The sequence below is a fragment of the Lygodium microphyllum genome, chromosome 25, assembly GCF_053477565.2.
Source record: "Lygodium microphyllum isolate KBCC chromosome 25, Lygodium_microphyllum_v1.1.10, whole genome shotgun sequence".
Lineage (NCBI taxonomy): Eukaryota > Viridiplantae > Streptophyta > Polypodiopsida > Schizaeales > Lygodiaceae > Lygodium > Lygodium microphyllum.
In genome coordinates, this window is record NC_141159.1 from 102,837,166 (window position 1) to 102,854,525 (window position 17,360).

At 38.3% G+C, this 17,360-nt stretch overlaps 1 protein-coding gene across 1 annotated transcript in view; it reads left to right on the top strand.

The window, feature by feature from the left end:
- Nucleotides 1-16,925, top strand: part of LOC148014575 (uncharacterized) — a 53,302-nt gene extending 36,377 nt beyond the window's left edge. Inside the window, exons 3-5 of the mRNA XM_087666568.1 lie at nucleotides 14,423-14,513; nucleotides 14,697-14,836; nucleotides 16,907-16,925. Of these exons, the coding sequence (XP_087522694.1) occupies nucleotides 14,423-14,513; nucleotides 14,697-14,836; nucleotides 16,907-16,925 (250 nt within the window). The remainder of the gene's footprint in view (nucleotides 1-14,422; nucleotides 14,514-14,696; nucleotides 14,837-16,906) is intronic.
- The last annotated feature ends 435 nt before the right edge of the window (nucleotides 16,926-17,360 follow it).

Sequence of the window (17,360 nt, forward strand, 5' to 3'; positions counted from 1 at the left end):
TTCTCTACTATCCAATACGTACATCTTCCTAGAATACAACCTTTTTGACCTCCTCTACCTTTTTTGGCTATTTATGCATGCAATATTTTTGGAAGATAACTTCATTGTTGCACACTACTTTTCTTTTCTCGAGATCCCATAATCGATTTGTTGTAGATCAATCTTTGATGGAGCTTCAAGGTGTGCCAATGGAGATAAAGATTGAGACACACACACACACACACACACACATAGACATAGTTATCTTCTTGGGTACTTCAATGTGTACCACTTATTCATTCAAATAGGTATGTAGTACAATGTTCCCTAAAGGGACATTCACACCCAGTGTGGGTGTGGGCATGGTGGCCCTTTATTCCCAACATAGGACATCTCATGCATGATGCTTTTTAGGAGCCTATCACACTAACAGATGGTGAAGGACATTTCTCACCTAAAGCTATCTCGAGATATCTATAAAGCATGTCAACTTGGGAAATAGCACTATATCCCATTTCCATAGTAATCCACTCATAGAGCTAAGGCTCCTCTAAGATTGATTCACATTGCTCTTTGTGGACCAATGCCCACTGCCGTTGTGAATGGTGTGCTTTATTTCTTTTTGATTGTGGACAATTTCTCTCGATACATGTGGATGTACTTTCTCAAGCTTAAGTCAAATGATTTCATATGTTTTTCTTCTTGGGTGTTGTTGGTTCATAACCAAAATGTGAGAAGTAATAGCAATGGCGAGTTTACCTCCCACAAGTTCTCCAAGTTTCTATAAGAGCATGGCATATTTTGCCAACTCACCTCTACCAACTCCCCCTCAAAGAATGGAGTTGTAGAGTGTAGGAACTAGACAATCATGAACATACCCCAATCTATACTATTAGCAAAGCAAAGCTCCTTAATTGTCTATGGGTTGAGGATGTTAGTCTCCATCCTCACCGACTGTGGCTATCCCTCAATTGACTCCCTATGGGGCAATTATTTTGCAATCACCATGTTGTGTCTCACTTTAGAGTCTTTGAAAATTTTGCCTACATGCACACTCCTGATGATCACATAAGAAGCTCACCCCTGAGCTAATCTCTTGATTTTCATAGGTTACTTCTTTGAAGTAAAAGCATGCTCTTTGTTCCATCCTCGGATAAGCAAGGTGATCATTAGGAGAGAGGTAGTTTTTTATGAGAGGAATATAGCATAGTCTTTTACACTAGACTTTGTGTAGATTCCTCATGCTACACCATCAAAGACAGTGCCTATTGAGCTAGGCCTCCCAAACTTATGTGTATGTATCACTTAAGAGGAGGCCAACTATATTCTACTTTATGTAGATGATTTGCTTATTACTAGCTCAGATTCTACTGCCATAGTAGAAATTAAGGCCAAGATTTGTGCCAAAGATTACAGACCTTGGTTTGTTGTCTTATTTCTTGGGGATTGAGGTAGTTTGTTCTGAGGGCTATATTTTTGTGTCACAATAGAAGTATGATCTTTAGGTAGTGGACTAGAATTGCTTCGATTAGACATAGCCTATAGCCACATCATTTGATCCCATTGTCCACTTACATAAAAAAGATGCCCCAGGATATCCCTTTGATGAGCACACCTATAGATCTATAGTAGGAAAACTTCTTTGGTTGACTTATACTAGACCACATTTAGCTTACTCAATTTGTATTTCACTGCACCTCACATGTCACATTGGATTACTTGTTTGTGTTTTGAGATATGTTTGGTGCACCTTTGCTTATGGCTTGACTTATGGTTTTGGTTTATGTTTGCAAGCCAACATTGATTTTGAATGGGTAGTCTATCTCGACACCTAGTGTTCCCATGGTGGCTACCTCTTTACCTTGGGCACGGCTCCCATTTCTTGGTCAAGCTATAAACAAGAGATAGTGGTGGTTTCCATGGCCGAGGATGAGTACCAAGCATTGTTCAATGGTACTATACTGAGGCCATCTACCTAGGGAGTCTATTGGTGGCAATTCATTTCCCATGTGACTCTTTACCATTGTCTATTGTGACAACTAGAGTGCCATTATCCTTGTGAGCAATCCAATTATCGTACCACAAATGTGGCATCTGGGAGTCTACTTCCACTTCACTAAAGAGCAAGTTGCACTAGGTAGTATATGCCTAGAGTTTGTGCCATCATCCAATAATTGTGCAAACATATTGGCCAAAGAAGTCAATTGACCAATGTTGCAGTATATACTACCAAGGATCAGCTCAAAGGGGATGGCTTTCTTCTCTTGATGATGATAGGATGGTTTTACAATCTTTGATTTAAACATTTGATATTTTGTACTCTTTGTTATCATTTTCCCTATCCGGATGATGTGATTGTAAAAGGGCATTGGATAAGTGAAAAATTCCCTTGTGAGGTATTGTTTAGTGGCACTATTTTATAGCATTTTGCATGACATGTACCCTCTTGTGTAACTCCATTGCATTAGCACTCTATTTATATAAACTTGCATATGTGTGCATTTACCCCTTTTCAAACTTTGGAATGGCTGACTCTGTTTCCACCGTATTTGTGGCATGGCACATGTGGAAGCCATGAGACAGTCTCCTTTCACTCACTTGGCTTGTCTAGCTGGCTTCTATCCATATTTTTTGTCTCTCTTCATATCCACCATATTTTCTTCACCCACCCTTAGCCCATTCCTTCATCATTGACACCCAGTAATGGTAGAGATAGCTTGCTTGTTTTGTGAAGGTCCTAGGTCCAACTTTTTTTTTTTGTTAGTCTCCTATCAATTACTTAATCAATTGCAACCCATATTTTCTAAACAAATACTCCAAAAAAAGTTCATTGTGGTTCCATCTGCCTTTGTAGGACTTGGTAGGCTATTGGACAGCCAACATGCACCCTTTCTCTAATGCCCTAGCCTCTCTGGTGGTGGGATGACCACTTGAATCCCTTGGTAAGATAACCATAGTCTCTATAGTCTTGGTAGGCTATTGGGCAACCAACGTGTATCCTTTGTCTGATGCTCCGGCTACTTTGGGATGGGACACCTTAGGGTAAAAACCAAAACAAAAAAAATTTGGGTCGGCCTTCCTTTCTAGCTCATTTTTGGGCGTGAGAGGGAATGTTGAGCTAAAATATGCATTACATGCTAATTAGCCTCTTGAATAGTCCAAAGATGCTTATTTAATGTAAAAACCCTAAAATGGGGAGTGGTTCAAGAGAGTTAAAATGGGAGAGATTCTAGACTATTCAGGACCAAAACTTTCTATAAATATGCATGCTACCCTCCATTCAATTTTAATCATTTTTTTCATGTTTTAGGTGATCTAGCTTTATTGCCAATACCTTGTTCACAGAGGACATCTTAGCCAAGGCTATGCAACATTGTCTCCATCCACTTAGCACACGTTTTTGCAAGAGGCATCTAGTGCGTTAGATGGACCATGTAGGTGGTGAATTAAGGTGAAACATGTGCGTAGTGAGTCATGGGGAATCTTATTGGATGATATCTAATATCCTATATGTTGATGGAGGATATTTAATATCCTACTCTCCAACCACCTTTTCCACCTCTTGCTTTATGAATCCTTCTTCATGGATCCACCTTTTCCTTGCCTACCATGTTGACCTCTTTATGAGGTTGTTGTGTACATAAATATGGCCTTGCTATTGAGCATGTTGTGAACTAGACAAATGCTCAATAGCAAGGCCATATTTGTATACACAACAACCTCATAAAAATGTCATCAAATCTCATAGGAATGCACAAGTGGATAGAGTCTTCAACCATCATTTATATAATTTTGCAAAAGAGATTTTTTCTCTCTCCTATTCTTTCTTGTATTTGTGTTCATTTTATCTTCTGTTGTGCTCTATTTTCTTACATGCTATTAGAGCATCAAGTGCTCCAAGTGATAGCATAGTATAAGAAAATTCAACTTTTGTAATTGTAGTTGGAAAGGCTATGAGTGATGTCAACTAGTGGCATCAGTAGTAATAGTGAAGGAAGCAACAATGTGACTACACCAATGCAACCCTACAAATTCATTCACGTGCCTAAAGAGAAGGAAAACTCAATGGAACAAACTATACCTAATAGAAATTTAAGGTCAACACCATCTTGGACTTACATGAGCTCTTGGATACAGTTTTTGGTATCGATGTTGAATCAGCTATTGTAATACTAGATCCAAGTAATACTATCAACCAAATCCCATCTACCTGGAAACAAAGAAACGTAGATGCCATTTGCACCATTGTTACTAGTGCATATGATTCTACTCTGATCCTTATTCAACACACATCCAAACCTAGCCAAAGCTTGGAATTATGTCAGTATTAGACATGAAACCCAACTAGAATACAAAACTTGGAGAATCAACTTGTAGCTAAAAGGCTTTCTAATGAAAATGCAATAGAGGTCTTCATTACACGGATCAACAATATACATGACCAAATGGCAAGGGTTTGGATAACAAAGATGATTGATGAGTTGGCTAGGAGATGCATCCGAGTACTACCCCCCCCCCCCCCCAAGTATGATGGCCTAAATATAGCATTGAATACACAAGTAAGAACTCTTGCTCTTGCCTTTGAGGAGTTTAGTGCCATGTTACTCGAAGAGATGTAGTTATCTAACCACACATTGCATTGTCGTATTTGTCCATTCACTAATATCATTCTTAGTGAAAGCTAATCAAAAGGACAATTTGGCCTCAAAGTTGGCCCTAATGATAATAGGATACATGTTCATTATGATGAAAGCTTTTTATTATCACCGAATAACATCAATAATTATCACTAAGAATAGATACATAAAATAGAGTATTTTTCTATAGTAGGATGTGCCATGTACAAACACACAAATTGGAGGATATATGAGAATAATTTTACAAACCAAAATATATCACACACAAACACAATACTAAAAGATGCAATTAAAATATAGATTTTGTAGACCCACATATGAATGCACACTATGAAATAACTTGCACTTGCTCTTATTATCTTAAAAACCTAGATTTTGTATCCAAAATTGAGAAGATCAAAGTATTGCATTTCCAATCTAACAGCCGCATACATAGTATGAGAATTTGAACTCTTTTTGGTCAAGTTAACTAGAAACATCTCGTGCTGCATTACCCCATAGTTTTTGGGCAAAGATTGTTATGACAACCATTCATTTGATTAATCGGTCACATCGAACATGTCTTTGGGTGGGAGAGTTTCTCAAGAAGTGTGGTTAGGCAACCATCTTCTCATTTGAGAGTATTTGGCCACAAGGAATTTGTGCATATCCGTAAGAAAGAATGCAACAAACTTGAGCCAAAGTCTTGTAAATGTATTTTCCTAGGATATGGTGATGAGGGTGAAATGGGGCATCAATTATGGGATCCCAAGAAGAGAAAATTAGCATGCAGCCATGATGTTATCTTCTGAGAAGGTCGCATGTATAAATAGCCCAAAAAGATAGAGGAGATCAGCACGATTGTATTGCAGCAAGATTTTGATCCGTAGGTCAGACCCAACCTTTAAGACAACCAAATAGGTTTGTTCCTGGTGCTCAGTATGTTTTAGATTATGTCATGTTGATTGATTGTTGTGAAGTGTCATGTTTCAAGGAAGCAATGGACATGAAGGATAGCTAGAAATGGCATAAGGCTGTGCTGTAAAAGATGGAATCTCTTGAGAAAAATGGTACTTGGGACTTGGGGGATTTTCCTAAAGGATAGAAGATATTACCATGCAAATGGGTTTATAATATGAAAGTCACTTCTAGTTCCTCGCCAAAGTACAAATCACAGCTTGTTACAAAGGGACACAAGCAGAAACATGGAGTTGATTTTGATGAAATCTTTTCTCCTGTAGTCAAAATGACTACTTTTCAGACTATCTTGGGCTTGGTTGCATCTAAGGACATAGAACTCATGCTAATGGATGTAAAGATTGTGTTACATGGTGATCCACATGAGGACATCTATATGTAGCAGTAGAGGGTTTTGTGGCAAAGGGGAAAGAGAAAATGATATGTAAACTCAAAAAGAGTTTATATGGGTTGAAATAAGCACCTCAAGAGTGGTATCATAAGTTTGACACATTCATGCAGTCTCAAGGCTACAATAGGAGGCAAGTGGATCACTGCTTGTATGCCAAGAAGGCAGCAACAGAGCAGATGGAAGCCTGATACTCTTGGTTTCATATGTGGATGACATGCTGATTGCAGGGAGGGATATTTATGCCTTTGGAGACCCTGAAGCAAAGCCTACATAGCAATTTTGACATGAAGAATATTGGTGAGGCAAATCATATTCTTGGGATGCGGATACTCAGGAACAGGTCAAAGGGTCTTCTCTCTCTCTCTCTCTCACAATAGGAGTATGTGTCCAAGATTTTGCAATGTTTCAATATGGAGCGGGGAAAGCAATTGGTGTTCCATTGCCTCCATATGTAAAACTCAATGCAAAGGATAGCCCTATCTAATGATGAAATGGTTGGAATGGCCAAGATTCCATATGCTTTGGTTGTTGGTAGCTTGATGTATGCTATGGTTGCTACATGTCTTGACATTGCATTTGCGGTGGGAGTGGTTAGGTACATGGCACACCCTGACAAAAAGCATTGGGAAGCAGTGAAGGGTATCATGAGATACCTTAAGGGCACAAGGTATTTGTACATCTGCTTTGAAAAGTAGAAGGCATCTATGGTTGGCTTTATGGATGCAGACTACGCTGGTCATTCAAACTGCATGAAGTCTACTTTAGGGTACGTATTCATCTTCACAAGAGGAGTAGTATCATGGATAGCTAGGCTATAGAAGTGTGTTTCATTGTCTACTACAGAGGCAAAGTATGTGGCTGCCCCCCACTAAGGCATGCAAGGAGGCTTTATGGCTATCACTTTTGGCGTGAGACTTGGCATTATGGAGGTTTCTGTTCTCCATTGTAATAGTTAGAGTGCTATCATGTTAGCAAGGAATCCTATCTTTCATTTAAAGACAAGACACATACATGTGAGGTAAAATTAGACAAGAGAGGTTCTTAACAGCAAGAGTATTGAGCTTGTCAAGGTACATATAGATGATAATCCTACAAACCTTCTCATGAAGGGTCCTCCAGAGCAGAGCAATTTGCTCATTGCCACTAGATGATGGGAGTTGGATAGGTATAGGTTTTCAGCTTTGTCCATACTTAGACTTAGTTAATTCTTTCACTACCTTTAGGCACATTAGGTGGGAGTTTGTTGGGAATAAATGGCCACTGTGCCCGCACCCACACTAGGTGTGAATGTCCCTTTAAGGGACATTGTACTATATACCTATCTAAATAAATAAGTGGTACACATTGAAGTACCCAAGAAGATAATTATGTCTATCTGTCTGTCTCTCTCTCTCTCTCTCTCTCTCTCAATCTATATCTTCATTGACATGCTCTTGAAGCTCCATCAAAGATTGATCTACAACATCCTAAGAAAATATTATAGAGATGCTTAGTGTCCATAGGCTCACGTGAGTGGATAAAGCTTAGAGGAAATGGCTCCTAGTCAGTGGTGAAATTAACGTGATCATGAGCCTGAATCTTGACCGATGAGTTGTTCCCAGTGCAAACTCTCCAAAAACCACATGAGCTTGATAGAAGAAAATGTGTGAGACATGGGTCATATGATGAGTAGGTCCACTATCCATGCTCCAAGGAGTGGGTGAAGTACTCAAATGTGGGGAGTGGGCCTGTGTAGTCACCTTGTTAAGAGGCAACTCGTAGATGTGGACGATACTCACATCCTCAAATGTATCTATAGAGATTATGTGGGCCCCTATGGACTAGTCAAACAAGCCCTTTTATGTTGAAAACATTGTCAACTATGATGGCTGATTGGTGGTAGTGTGAGTTTGGCCTCTCCATTGCCGCTAAGATTGGTGGTAGTGTGAGTTTGACCTCTCCATTGTTGCTAAGATTGGTGGTCACTACCCTGCCTTCCCTACTACTGGGGGTTGCCCAATTGAGGGGTGGGACTCTGAGACTTGGGTTTTGCCTATGTGCCTTTGGCCTTTGATCGACACTCATAATTAAAATGGATAACCTTTTAACAATGTTGACAATACTGATTTTTCTTTGGTACATTTTCCCACCCGAGTTTGAGAGATGATTGGGTATTCCCTTGGGTCTCACTAGATTGATTTTGAGTTGGAGTGAAATTTGGAGTTTTCTTAAGCTTGCCTTGTGGCCCCTTCAAGGAAGAAGCAACAAGAGCCCCTCTACAGAGGATGCTCCATTAAACAGATCAAATAGCCGAGTGTAATGTAGTAGTTGACACTCAAATTCATAGAATGTAGGCATAGTGGGCTATCAAATTACCTACTGCACAAATTTGAATGTAATGTTCTTACATATTATGTTTATGTAAGCTTTTTTTTCGTCGAAAAAGAAAAAAAATGACTAACATAATCAGCACGGTCTCATCATTGCAAATGTCAACATCCTCATCGCGAACAATTACAGATTGAGAGGGATAACAACCCCCCCTCCAAAAAAAAACTACAAGTACAAATTAACGTGCTTTTGATCTCACCGATCCCCCTGCAAAAACTATAAATTGAGGGCATGGGGATAACTACAAAGATAGATAAGAGCAATCTTGATGAGGACGAGATGTTGATCAAAAAGGAGGAGACTCTATTCCGCAATTCCAAGACGAGGAGATTCTAGTCCGTCAACTCAAGAGGACAAGATTCTGCTCACGAGATGAGGAGACACTATTCCATTCGACCCAAGGAGGGGATATGCCGAAGGGCTCTCACCCTCTTCTACTCTAATATGAGAAGACAAGACGTTGAGTACCCTATCCGATAGAAGCCATAACTCTACTTTCATCCCTACATCGTCCCACTAGAGAGAGAGAGAGAGAGAGAGAGAGAGAGAGAGAGAGAGAGAGAGAGAGAGAGAGAGAGAGAGAGAGAGAGAGAGAGAGAGAGAGAGAGAGAGAGAGAGAGAGAGAGAGAGAGAGAGATCATACATATTCTCTCGCTCTTGCTCTATACTAGAGAAAGAGCTATTCTTGTTCTTAACCTTACTTGCCAATGTGTGTGGGAGAGAAGTATTTCTCTCCATGAAGCACCATTTGCAAGGCCTTCATCATTGAATCCCACGATAACCATCATAATCATCAAGAGTCTTACACCTTTGCTAGCCGATATCACTACCGTGTTCTTCTTCTTCTTCTACCAATCATATTTCTGTTATGGCCCCAAAGAAAAAGAATTCAAAAGCGGGAATAGTGAGTGCCCCTACTAACATGGAAGCAATAGTTGAGTTGCAAGCACGGGAGTCACTAACGGAGTCATGAGCGTAGATAACAACCCTTTACCAATTTTGATACCATAGGTTTTTTAAAAATTTTCTATTTGAATTCAATAGAAATAAGATAAGTCTCTTAAGAAATACTGCAATCTTAAAGTATTCACTTGACAAATTATTAGAACATCTTATAGGCTAGAAACTATTAGGAAAACTATGAAATTTTAAAACTGAAGAGAAATCATGAGGAATTTTTCAAGACAATTTTATTTAAGAATGAAACCTTGAAGAAATTAATCAAGGATATAGTTTTAATCTAGAAGTTTGATAGAAGATTTTTAAATACCGGAAATATCTCTAAGTTGAAGAAATTGACTTAAGGCCAAGAAACTTGGGTTACAAGAATGTCATCATAAACCTTAAACTAAGAAGTTAGAGACCCCAAAATCTAGATACCCTAGGTAAATTCCAAGGGAAAGAGCTCATTGCATGAATTTCAAAGGTCGATTGCTGCGAGATTAATCATCCCTTGAAAATTGCATGATTGTTGAAGTCATAATTGCTTGAAGACATCAATGTTATTTGTGATTTTCTAGATTAGATTGTGATTGAATTAAGTATTGGAACATATAAAAATTGAGGAGTCCTATACCTTCCCCAAGGATAGGTGATGTATCCCCATACCAAGAAGGGATGTTTTTAGCGCTGCGGAAGCATGGACCAACTCCGATGGCAAGAGGTAGGTCTCTCAGCATGGATCGCATTAAGTAGGAGGTGGTTAGGGTGCTCGGGGGGCTTTGGCTAGTAAAACCTTTACACAGCTCGGAACTACTTGGTCCCCTGTATGGCTCAAGTTCTACTTGGGACACCTTAAAAAATGCTAGCTATAGGTGGATTTGATTTTGGTAACATGCAGATGCGTCGGATGAGACAACACGTGAAATTGTAAATTTTCTCCTGTATGGGTAGGAGAACACACATTATGGAATATAATTAATGAATTTTTTTTATTGTGATTGTATCTCTTTGAGTAAATTACACAAATGAACAACTGTGCATAAAGGGATTTTTCATTAAAGAAGCTATTTTTATGTGTTTCACGTAATGTGGTAGGTAATTAGACAACTAAGAAACTTCATAGAGGGAAGTGGGTGGATGAAAGGTAGTCTAGGTTGGTTGAAAGGTTTCCCAAAAACAAATGCTAGTAGGAAGACGCTCTACGAAGGGCCGATTCACCAACTTACCTAGGGTTTAATCTTAGAACCGAATTGTAAATTATCTTAAGGAAAAGGTACAGTAGTGGGTGTCCAGAGCATTGCTAGGGATTTCATAAATTCTTAGTCTGCTACTAGATAAAAGCATTGTACTCCATGAACCAAGGGTAATGGCAGTCACTCCTTCAGACAAGAAGCCTCTTGAAGGACACCTCCAGATGTGAGCTAGTTGGTGATAGATGATTGTTCCTTTAAAGTACCGATTTTTAGATATCCATTCTTTAAAGCCCAATTATTACCCAATGGATGTATCCAAATGGCATGCTTAGATTGTATTAGGAAAATCGTCTCTCCTAAATAACCAGCCATCCCAAATAAACCATATATTTTCTCCCCTACGACAAAAGAAATTATGTTGTCTTTCCAGTGAATATGAAATTTGTTACCATTCTAGCAATTAAAAATTATGAGTCAGTAGATATATTTGAAATCCATGGTTAGATTGCTTGAGTTAATTCAAAAACTCTATCATGATGTAACATTCTTTGAAAATTTAATATAAAGTATTTCTATCCTTCTGAAATGATTTCTCTTTTTGGAAATATACAAGCAAATTGTATGATAACATTCATAGAGCTGAAATCTTATGATACCACAGGAAATTGTTCATACCCTTAATAATACTGAGATCCAAGAAAAGAAATTCCCGCTTAAGCAAACCAAACCACCTGAGTTTGATGGCCAAGGCAAAGACGTTGAGGCTGAAGTAGAAATATGAGTCGAGTCCATGGAAGATTATTTCATTGCTACTGAAATTACCCTAGCTAATCAAGAAATGATTGGCAAATTAAAACAAACAGGAGAAACCCGAATTTGGTGGAAATAATGGTGTAAAAACCAAGGAATCTTCAAAGTGTCTATTAGTTGGGATGTATTAAATGATGCAGTGGGAGGCCAGTATCTCCCGTCAGCATACTGCACACAAAAGATGAATGAATTCTTTGGTCTAAAGTAACTTGGAATGATAATAGAAGCCTATTACTCGAAAATTGTAACACTTGTCAAGTATGCACCGTCTATGTATATTGCGTAGCAAGCATCCAAGTTTTGCCACTGATTGGATGATCCCCTGAACACATGGCTTGAAGCAATGCCTCCATCTAACCTCCAAGATGCATTGGTAAGAGCAAGACCAATTCTACAAGAACTCCAACAATACAAACCAAGAAACAATAAGCCTTGGAATAATAAGTTTCAAAACAAAAATATAACTAGGGGCTATGCAAAAAGAGCCCAAGGTCAAATTCCAATATGCTAATAGCAAGAAGGCTAAGACATCAACGGTGGAGAACTTTACTGGTGGTAATAAGGATACTTTTAGGTGCTATTATTGTAACGAACTTGGCCACATCCAAAGGTGATGCCCAAAACTCAGACAAAACGAACACCAAAGCAAGTTCCCTAACGACCAAAGCCAACGGACAACCACAACTAGAGGAATACATATAATGGTAAACCCTTCAAATTTTGATTGATTATGGAAGCACATATTCATTCATATCACCAAGGTGTGCTAAAAAACTAGGCATAGACACAATTCACGCACCTGGGTGGATAGTTGAGCTAGCTGATGGGAAAGAAGTTTCCTCAACACAACAGACAAGTAAGGTGGAGTTTAATCTGGGTGGCAATCAAACCCACATGCAATTCAGAGTGATAAACCTGGGAACTTGGAAGTGCCTGTTAGGAATGGACTGGCTAGTTCCCAAAGATGCTCATGTTCATTGTGAAAAGAACCAGAACCAAGTCACATTCTTGAATCTTTTAGGACAACAAGTGGCCACACAAGGAGAAGCAGGGAAACCAAAAATTCAATTAGCGAAAGCTTCTTGAATCGATAAAGGTTTAGAAAAAGGATCACCTGTATACCTGATCAGATTAAATAACACTGAGCAGGATAAAGAAGCCGAAGATGAACCATCATGGCTTAGGGAATATGCTGACATATTTCTTGAAGAATTAACAAAACTTCCACCACAAAGAGAAGTTGACCACGAAATCAAGCTAGTACTAGGAGTTGCACCATTGCAAAAGTGACCATATCGAATGTCCATTCCAAAAGCCATAGAACTAAAGAAACTACTCAAATAGCTCTTAGATCAGTGATATATTAGACCCAATAACTCACCCTAGGGAGCTTTGGTATTATTTCAAAAGAAGAAGGATGGGGACTCTCCGTCTCTGCATTGATTATCAAGGGCTAAATTAAGTAGCGATCTAGAATAAGTATCGGATTCCAAGGATCGACGAAGTACTTGATCAACTACAAGGGGTAAATATTTTCTCCAAGATTGATCTCAGATCAGGGTATTATCAAATCAGGATCAAGCAAGATGATACCCCAAAAACCTCTTTTAGCACAAGGTACGGTCATTACGAGTTTATCGTAATGTCATTTGGAGTAACAAACACCCCTGCTACCTTCAATAGATTAATGCAATATATATTTAGACCTTATCTTGATGATTTTCTCCTTGTATTCTTTGATGACATCTTAACATATTCCAAGGATGAAGGAAGTTACAAGTCATAACTGCAAACAATTCTTGAAACAATGCAGACTCACAAGCTATATTCTAAGAAGAAGAAGTGTGCATTCTTGAAGAAGTGAGTAGATTTGGCCAAAGCCAAGGATGTACAAGAGTGGGCGCCTCCAACCACTGTAAGTGAAGTTCGGGTAGGATGTTATCAAGTTTTTATTAAGAATTATGCTTTGATTGCTGCACCCCTCACCGACCTACTCAAGAAGAAGGTTGCCATTAAATGAACCCAAGTTGAACAGTCTAACTTTGACAGGCTCAAGCTAAGCTTAGTCATAGCTTTGATCCTCAAACTACTCGATCTTAGCAAAGAATTTGAAGTGGTGACTGATGTGAGTTCTCTTCCCTTGGGATGTGTACTCATGCAAGAAGGACATCCATTAGCATATTCCTCCAGAAAATTAAAGTCTCACGAGAGAAATTATGCTACTCGTGATCTGTATCCATGCTCTTAATTTATGGAGACATTATCAACTTGGGAAGAAATTCTCACAGGTAACTGACCATAAAAGTCGTAAATGGATCTTCACTCAACCAGATCTAAATATGAGGCTACATCAATGGATCAAAGTCTTGCAAGAGTATAATTTTGAGATCAAATATAGACCAGGTAAAGAAAACATAGTTGTAGATGCTTTAAGCCACAAATCATTTCTCAATACACTTATCTCAGAAGAACCTCGTAGAGCTCAAATACTAGCTACAATGATATCAATGCCTAGCCATCCCATTATCGAGCTAGCCAAGGAGAAGGCGAATAATGATCCCAAATATCAGTAATTACTAAAGGAAATTCAAAATAAAGAACAAAATTATAAGCTTAAGACGAAGTATCGTAACTTCTCTATTAATGAAGGACTTGTTTACTTTAGGACAAGATTATGTATTTCTTCAAGTTAAGAATTTAAGAACAAGATAGTATGGGAAGCTCATGATTCTCCATTTTGAGAAAATCCTGGCTATGCCAAAACTCTCAATGCAATTAGGAAAAGCTATCATTGGGAGAAGCTCAAAAATGACGTACTTAAATACGTAATCGAATGCTTGAGTTGCCAATGAATAAAAGCCGAACGAGTTAAGCTACCAAGAAAGCTGCAACTACTAGATATTTCATAGATTAATTGGGAATTCATTAGTATGGATTTTGTAGTTGGATTACCCTCAGTTCAAGGAGGATACAACTCGATCATGGTAATTGTGGACATGTTGACTAAGGTTACCGACCATACTCCAGTCAAAACCAGCTGCAAAGCCTCAGATATTGCCAGGTTATTTATCAAAAAAATATTTAGAATTCATGGACTACCAAAGATAATTATTAGTGATCGTGATTCTCTATTCACTTTGCAGTTTTGGAAGGGATTATTTAAAGCTCGCACGGCTTTGTTTTAGTACAGCTTACCACCCTCAAATTGATGGGCACACAGAGCATGTAAATCAGGTAATTGAAAACATACTTAGGGCATATTGTTGCAAAGAACCTAGATGGTGGATACAATATCTACCTATGGTGGAATTTTCTTACAATGCGTCCTATCATCAGAGCATTTAGATGACCCCATTTCAAGCTCTATATGCTCAGGAATGCCTAACTCTGCTAAACTTCTCTGACCCTACCTTGAAGGTTGAAGATTCTAAGAAAATTCTTGAAGAGATAGATGAACAAGTCAAAACCATCAAGAAGATATACAAACTGCCAAGGATTGGTAGAAAGCTAATGCTGACCCAGGGAGAAAAGAGTGAATCTTCCAAGAAGGGGACAAGGTTTTTATCCATGTACCCCCAAAGAGAAACTCTTTATCCTTGGGAAAATTCAAGAAGCTAAGCCCAAGATACTATGGACCTTACAAAGTCATAAAGGCTCTTGGACCTAATGCTTATAAGCTGTAACTTCTTGAAACCCTAAAAGTTCATGATGTATTCCATGTAAGCCTCTTGAAGCCCTATGTGCCTAATCCTGATCATATTCTTGATGATCAACAAGTTGTAATGCCGAGCCAAGGTATACTTGAACTTTAACTTGATAGAATCTTGGATGTAAAAGAAAGAATCCTTAGGAATAGGACCCTAAGAGAATATTTCATCCAGTGGAAGGATTATCGTGAGGAGGACGCCACTTGGATTAATGAAGAAACCCTACGTAAACAACACCCCCAATTTCTTTCAAGACAAGAACTTCTCGATTCCTCTAAGGGGAAGAAGATGTAATGTTGTTACATAATACATTTCTACGTATTACATTTACGTAGGTTATTTTTTCATCAAAAAAGAAAAAAAATAGCCGACATAATTAGCACGGCTAATAACTCCTCGCCCCCCAAAAACAAACTACACATAAAAATTAGCGTGCTTTTGATCACTGACCCCCCTACAAAAACTATAAATTGAGGGCATGGGGATAATCAAACAGATCGATAAGAGAAATCTTGATGAGGACTAGATGATGGTCAAGAAGGAGGAGATGCTATTCTGCAATTCCAAGATGAGGAGATTCTACTCCGTCAACTCAAGAGGACAAGACTCTGCTCATGAGACGAGGAGACACTATTCCATTCAACCCAAGGAGGGGATACGCCAAAGGACTCTCATCCTCTTCTACTCTAATCTGAGAAGACAAGACGCTGAGTACCCTATCCGATAGAAGCCATACCTCTACTCTTGTCCCTACTTCGTCCACTAGAGAGAGAGAGAGAGAGAGAGAGAGAGAGAGAGAGAGAGAGAGAGAGAGATCATGCATATTCTCTCGCTCTTGCTCTATACTAGAGAAAGAGCTATTCTTGTTCTTAACCTTACTTGCCAAGGTGAGAGATAGAGAAGTATTGCTCTCCATGAAGCACCATGCACGAGGCCTTCATAATCGAATCCCACAATAACCATCATCAACATCAATAGTCTTACACCTTTTCTAGCTGGTAATACTGTTGTGTTCTCTTCTTCTACGAATCATATTTCTATTATGGCCCCGAAGAAAAAGAATTCAAAAGCTAGAATTGCAAGTGACCCTACTAACGTGGAAGCAACGGTTGGAGTTGCAAGCACGGGAGTCACTAATGGAGTTACGAGTGCCGATAACAACCCTTTACCAATTTTGATACCATAGGTTTTTCTAAAAATTTCTATTTGAATTCAATAGAAATAAGATAAGTCTCTTAAGAAATACTGCAATCTTAGAGTATTCACTTGGTAAATTATTAGAACATCTTATAGGCTAGAAACTGTTGGGAAAACTACGAAATTCTAGAACTTAAGAGAAATCATGAGGAATTTTTCAAGACAAATTTATTTAACAATGAAATCTTGAAGAAATTAGTCAAGGATATAGTTTTAATCTAGAAGTTTGATAGAATATTTTTAAATATTGAAAATATCTCTAAGTTGAAGAAACTGATTTAAGGCCAAGAAACTTGGGTTACAAGAATGTCATCATAAACCTTAAACTAAGAAGTTAGAGACCCCAAAATCTAGATACCCTAGTTAAATGTCAAGGGAAAAAGCTCACTACATGAATTTCAAAGGTCAATTGCTACAAGATTAATCATCACTTGAAAGTTGCATGATTGTTAAAGTCATAATTGCTTGAAGACATCAATGCTAGCCATCCCAAATAAACCATGTATTTTTTCCCCTATGGCAAAAGAAATTATTTTTTCTATCCATTGAATATGAAATTGGTTACCATTCTAGTAATTAAAAATTGCGAGTCAGTAGATATATTTGAAATCCATGGTTAGATTCCTTAAGTTAATTCGGAAAACTCTATCATGATATAACATTCTTTAAAAAATTAATAGAAAGTATTTCTATCCTTCTGAAATGATTTCTCTTTTTGAAAAGATATGAGCAAATTGTGTGATAACATTCGTAGAGCTGAAATCTTATGATACCATAGGAAATTGTTCCTACCCTTAATGTTGTTGAGATCCAAGAAAAGAAGTTCCTGCTTAAGCAAATCAAACCACCTAAGTTTGATGGAAAAGGCAAAGACGTCGATGTTGAAGTAGAAATATGGGTCGAGTCCATTGGAAGATTATTTCATTGCTGCTGGAATTACCCTAGCTAATCAAGTAATGATCGGCAAGTTGAGACTAACAGGCAAAGCCCAAACTTGCTGGAAACAATGGTGTAAAGACCAAGAAATCTCTGAAGCATCTGTTAGTTGGGACATATTAAAGGATGCAATGCAAGGCTGGTATCTCCCACCAGTATATCGCACGCAAAAGATGAATGAATTATTTGGTCTAAAGCAACTTGGAATGACAATAGAAGCCTATTACTCGAAAATTGTAAC